Source organism: Athene cunicularia, assembly GCF_003259725.1.
Source record: "Athene cunicularia isolate RWA chromosome 2 unlocalized genomic scaffold, athCun1 chr2_part1, whole genome shotgun sequence".
NCBI lineage: Eukaryota > Metazoa > Chordata > Aves > Strigiformes > Strigidae > Athene > Athene cunicularia.
In genome coordinates this window covers 47,102,149-47,108,148 of record NW_020799095.1, presented here as the reverse complement: position 1 = coordinate 47,108,148, position 6,000 = coordinate 47,102,149, and the positions used below count along the sequence as shown (strand labels likewise).

Here is a 6,000-nt window from a genome sequence, read left to right as displayed (position 1 = left end):
AGCTTATCTTCAGAAAAACTTTTTTTTTTTTTTTTTTTTTTTAATTCACTTGCTTTATGTATTGCGGCTGGGGGCTCAGCAAATGGGCTTGTCTCCAGGCCACTGATGTGGCTACTGCTGAGACGCCACCACCTCCAAACCTGACCTCATGCTTTGTGCTCAGAGCTCCCACCCGCAACAGGGACGGGGACCCAGCGCACTGGCGTGGGCTGTGGCTTCCTCCCTGGCCCTATCGATTCTTCCTCCTGACTGCTGATTTGCTTCCACGGCTGTGGCTTTATGTGCTCAGGCTTTTATGTTCAACTTCTGCTGGGTTTCTAGCAGTTGGTCTGTTATCAGTCAGCTCCTGCAGTGATCCCACCAGATAGCCAGCACAGCACTGAAGCACATGGCAAAGCAAAGTCCACCTTATCTTCAGTTAAGCCCACAGTTTTCTCTTTGCATCTCTGATCATAGCTGCCTGCACTGCTGCTTGGGATGTTTAACAAAACATGCCAGCTGAATTGCGTGCTGTTCCTAGCATCCCTCTGTGACAGGGAAGGAAAAATCCTGGCAGTCAACTTGGCTGATCTCCTGTCCAGCCCTCCCAGTCCAAGGTGCTGAAGTGCAGGGGGGGCTTAATCTGAGGTTCGCCAGTTTGAGATTTTTTTTAACTGGCACCAGAAGTGTTACTCCAGAAATGCATGCACAGGGTATGCCTTCAGGTGTGTGCACACAGGCTATTCCTCTAGTTAAATGTCGAAGGATCTTGTGTGTGAGCTCTACATAAATCACATTATTCTGTGCAGCCATTCCTAATGCTCCCTCATAAGACCTGGATGTCAGACCTGTATGTGTGCATTTGGACTAGGAACCTGTCTTGTTTGTTGTTTATTTTCCCTAAATGTAGCAGTTAGAAAAAGGTTAAGACCAGTTCCAGCCATGTGAGATAGTTTTATGATTAATGACCACCTGAAACTTTTAATTTATCTCCTATACAACATTAGAATAAAAAAATAATTGCTGAGCAGAGTAATTATTAGTTCTCACTGAGATCTTTAACTCATGTAATATATTTTACGCCCTCTACCATCTTCTGTTTTAGGCACTAGCTGCTAAAGGAATTGATTCAATGTCACTTAGTTCATTGGAAATGTCACCCTTAGCATCCAAAAATGCCAAGGAAAGAAGAAATAAACGAAAGAAAAAGAAATCTTTGGGGGCAGAAGAGTATGGGGAAGACCAAAGAAATCCCAAGTGTGACTATGATGATGCTCAGAGGAGAATGGTAAGCCATGGTCTGAAACGTCACTTATTCCACACTACACTTTGCTGGATAGGCCAGGCTCTGAATAAGCAATTAAAGCTGAAACTTTCAGCTGTAAAGAATCAGATATTTATTATCATGACTGATCTGCAAACAGTCTGTGTTAGAACAGTGGAAGAAAACATATTGCCACTTCACTTTCAAAATTAATTAAAAATGCCCATTAAACATTCTTACAAATCTATTTTATTTCAGTTTTTTTGCTTTTCTTTTTTGCTTCAAACAAGCCTGGTTTATTTTCTTACTTTAATTTCATTCATCTGATTATATCTATCCTATCCCTACTAGAGATAAAAAATTGTTAGAAGAAACCTGCAAAGCTTAAAAAGAGAAGAGGAAAAAGAGAGGAAACTTGTCTTCAAGGGCTTTTTAAATGCTATAGAAAAACATTATTAACGTTTTTATATTCCTTTGTTAGTTGCCTTCAAGTCAAAACTTTGTGGCACTTGTTTCTGCTTTCTATTGCAGGGAGTGAGACTGTTGTTAAATAGGGTTTTATGTAAATGTTACTGACATGCATGAATATGAATCTGCACATGCTGTATGTATCAGATGATCATAAATAGCCTCAGATAATTTGTCTTTGCTTAACTGAGGGCAAAGTTTAAATCAGTTTATTTTGTTTTTTTTAATAGCCATGTAATGGGCTAAGTCTTTTTATATTTTGTTGTCAGTGAATTTAGGAATATTTGGCAACCATATAAAACTCATAGAAAATATGTAAGTGATATAAGTAAATGTGACCAATTAATGACTCCCCAGCTCACAAAATTTACACAGAGCTGGATTTCTGTGAATGACATGCATTTTTTAATCTAATAGTTTTTGTTGTTGTCTCATTGGTTGAGTGGGTCGCGTTACAAATTACACCTTTGTTAAAGCTAGCATTGCTCTTTAGCTTCATTCTGGATGGGTTTTGAGACACCATGTGCCAGAATGACTGTGGATTGAAGCTGTGCATTGCCAGTTTGTTTCTTAGATTAATATTTCTTGTTTTCACTTTTTGCCCCTGGATGTCATACACATGAGAAACATGGGAGACACATTTCAAAGCTTATAGTAAATCTCTGCAAGGCTGTGTCTGGCAAGGTTGGAGGGAGTAAGGCTGAGTCATCATTCAGATGCAATGTGAGCAGCTGGAAGCATGTTGCCATCAGAAATCAGTCTCAATGGCTGTGTCATGGAAACCCAGGGATGGATTTTTGACCAGTTAAAATATGGTAGCAATCCAGATGGGTTGGTTTTTAGTTAGAAAGGGACTGGGTTTTGTACTCTTCCTTGCACCAGTGTCACAAAATAGTATCATTAAGTAACTCAGTGGTGTAAGCTATGGTGTGAAATGAAATCAGGCTTCATTTGGTTTGTCTGTTTTGTGGATGCTGTGGAGATCTGACCTCTTTCATATATACTTGGTTCATGAGAAAGTTCTGAAGAAGCTGAAAATTCTGTACAGGTCATAAAATCAAAAGTAAGTTCTGCCTAAAAACTCTTACTCCAGTAATTTCCTCTTCAGATACAAGGGAAAGGGATAAACTTGAATTCCTTATCCATTTTCTGAACATCCTTTGTACTCTGCCAGGATTTAGGAGTGTTTAGTCCTTGGCTACATCTTGCTGATGCTCTGTCAGAGCTGCACTCTCACTAGCTGATGTCAGAGTGGATCATCAAGGCTGATATTTGAGTGTGAGGGAGACTGCTGTATATTGAGGTTACCTACCACTTAAAGCAGCCATGTACATTAGGATAATCATTTTACAAACTAATAAACCATATTCCTCTTCTTGCTCTTATTCCTTTTTTTTTTTTTCTGTATCACCTTCTTCCGTCGTATTCTGCTTCTTCTTCTTCTTCCCTCTTCTCATTTTCCCTGCAGTTCATTTTCTGCCCTCTTTCTTTATCTCTTCTTCTCCCACTACAACATACCTTCCCTAGCTGTTATGAAGATGTGTAATAATGCAGTAAACTGGAGCTGGATCCCATTCCCTGCTCCTGTCTTCCACTCCTTGTTCTGCCTTCCCAGGTCCTTTGGCACTTATCAGGTTGGGGGGAGTAGAAACAAGAAAATATCACATTACGAGGTGAATGCCACCTTGATCCTTCCTATTTCAGTACATCTTTAACTGTCAAGTATTAGACAAATACCTAATGGCTAGGAATGACCGTTCAACCTCCTAACTTTGCGAAGGTTGAATGCATGTAATTAAGTCTTTCTCTGAAGCACTTGGTTTAAAATGGAACTTACTTCTCTCTCCAGACCTTCCTCGCTCCTGAAAACATGTTGCAAAATGTTGTTTCTCTTTCCCCTTTTTCCTTTCTGGGGGTTTCTAGACTCTCCTTGGCATTAGTTATGGTCCCAGTGCAAACTTGGTGAAGCGCAGAACCAGCCACGGAAGCGTATTCAGTTTCCAACTCCGTGGCAGAGACACTGGCTCCGAAACAGATTTTGCCGATGATGAGATCAGCACTGCTGGGGAAAATGAAAGCCACCGGGGCTCTCTCTTAATTCCAAGATCTGGGAGGCGTCCAAGCGTGCAAAGTCAAGTGAGCCATAGTTCTCACCCTACTACTCCTAACTACACCCAGATGGGCAAAAGGAACAGCTCAGTGGATTGCAATGGTGTGGTTTCCCTGATAGGAGGAGGCACCGGGGCACTCAACCCAGACCCTACTTCTCCTGCAGGGTTACTGCTCCCCCCAGTTATTATGGAAAAACCTGGGACAGGCGACCTGGTGAGTACTCTATAACTTTTGTATGTGATTCAAGCTCTTGTTTCCTTCTAAATGTTGTTGGAGTTTGCTGTAGTTTATTTACGTGATATTGCGTCAACAGTGAGAAACCCAGACCCACCATCCTAGGCAGAGTGAGAAGACAACAGGCTAACTCACACAGCAACATGTGTCTAGTGCCACATAAGAGAGGTTCATGACTTCTGGTGACACTCTTCAAAGTTGGCTGGAATACCTAAATTCTGGGTTTGATATGAATTTTCTTTCGGGGACATTTTTTAAGTTGGTTTCTTTAGACATTTGAATACTGACATTGTCTGGTGGCTAGAAAATTGTGGTTTTAAAGTGATTCAGTGTGAATCTTACCACCTTGAGACTGCATTTTCTCCCACTGGTTACTATCTGTTTGCATCCAATGTCTGGTCTTCTGTGTAGCTACTTGTGGAAGACTGTTCTTACAATCCCAAGGTGATTCCCAGAATACTTTAGCATCCAGTTCAAATAACAGCCAGGAAAGATGAGCAAATGATCAACAGACTTCAAGCCTCTTGCAGATTGTTAGGATCTTTGTTGCAAAGCACCACAGCTGCAAAATATTTAACAAGACTGTAAATAAAACTATTAAGACTGATATCATTAGGATCCAAGCATTAATTCACTTGGAAGACCTTGAGATGATGTTTTGGAAACAACTGATACACAGGCAGGGCAATTTGGACAGGTTGCCAGTTTGATATGTTGGGAATTTATCTCTTTTAATGTAGATAATCTACATTGGAATTCGTCACTCTCAACAGTCTTTAAAGCAATGGAGGTCTAGTCACTATAATCAATGCAGACAGAATTTATTTCATCTTAGAGATTGAAAGGGGTCCATATAATCTTTCTCCCTGAAAATCCCTCTTTCTCTTCACTTTAACTACAAGGGGAGCCCAAGGTGAATAACTGTGTATTTACCTGGAATACTGTGTTCAGTTTTTGTCCCCATAATACAAAAAGTGTGTGGACAGGCTGGAGAGGATCCAGAGAAGGACCACAAAGATGATCAAGGGACTAGAAAGCCTGCTATATGAAGAAAGGCTGACAGAATTGGGTTTGTTTCGCTTTGGGAAGAGAAGGCTTAGGGGAAACCTTATTCTCCTAGTCCAGTATTTAAAGGGTGGCTACAAAGCAGATAGAGATTCCCTTTTCACAAGGAATAACATGGAAAAGACAAGGGGTAAGGGCTACAGGTTATTCCTGGGGAGATTCACACTGGACACAAGAAGAAAATTTTTCACTCAGATCAATCAGCCACTGGAATAATCTCCCAAAGGAAGTGGTGGATTCCTCAACATTGGACACTTTTAAGATTCAGCTGGACAGGGTGCTGGGCCATCTTGTCTAGACCGTGCTTTTGCCAAGAAAGGTTGGAACGATGATCCCTGAGGTCCCTTCCAACCTGGTATTCTATAATTATACATCTTAAGCCAGGTGAGGTGAAGCCCACTCAGAGTAGCAAGGTGCCAAAAATGGGTTACAGTTAGGGAAATAAATAAATGTGATTCTGACATGTATTAGGCAAAGTATTTCCTGAAAAGAAAGGCAAGTGTAATGGATTCCAGCAGTGGTGTCTGATTATCAGTAAACTGAGAAGTAGCTTTTCTTCTTTAAAGCAAAGCAGTATCTTTCCTTTCAAGTTCTGGATTGAATTTTTTTCCCCACCTATCCAGGCATTCCCTGTAGTTCTGCAAATAGACTCTTACACTGTACATGAGAGGAGGAGCCATACTGCGTGTGGGAAGCTGGCTGGTGTGAGAATTATCTGTTTTGCTGACAGTTTTGAAGCCGTTGCTGTTTTTCAGATATTCACACCTTTGTTCATTTAGAACTTTGGTGCTCCCATTTTTACCCTCTTCAGACAAAGAAGACCAGTCCTGAGAGCAGTCTCCAGACAGCTGAGTGACAGAAGCACTATTTGTAGATAG

The 6,000-nt window shown here is 41.0% G+C and overlaps 1 protein-coding gene across 3 annotated transcripts in view; it reads left to right on the top strand.

Moving 5' to 3' along the window:
• LOC113476396 (sodium channel protein type 5 subunit alpha-like) overlaps nucleotides 1–6,000 on the top strand; it is a 219,620-nt gene that overhangs the window by 98,648 nt on the left and 114,972 nt on the right. For all 3 annotated transcript variants that reach the window (XM_026841936.1, XM_026841937.1, XM_026841935.1), the window contains exons 11-12: nucleotides 1,085–1,267; nucleotides 3,635–4,036. In XM_026841936.1, coding sequence (XP_026697737.1) covers nucleotides 1,085–1,267; nucleotides 3,635–4,036 — 585 coding nt within the window. The remainder of the gene's footprint in view (nucleotides 1–1,084; nucleotides 1,268–3,634; nucleotides 4,037–6,000) is intronic.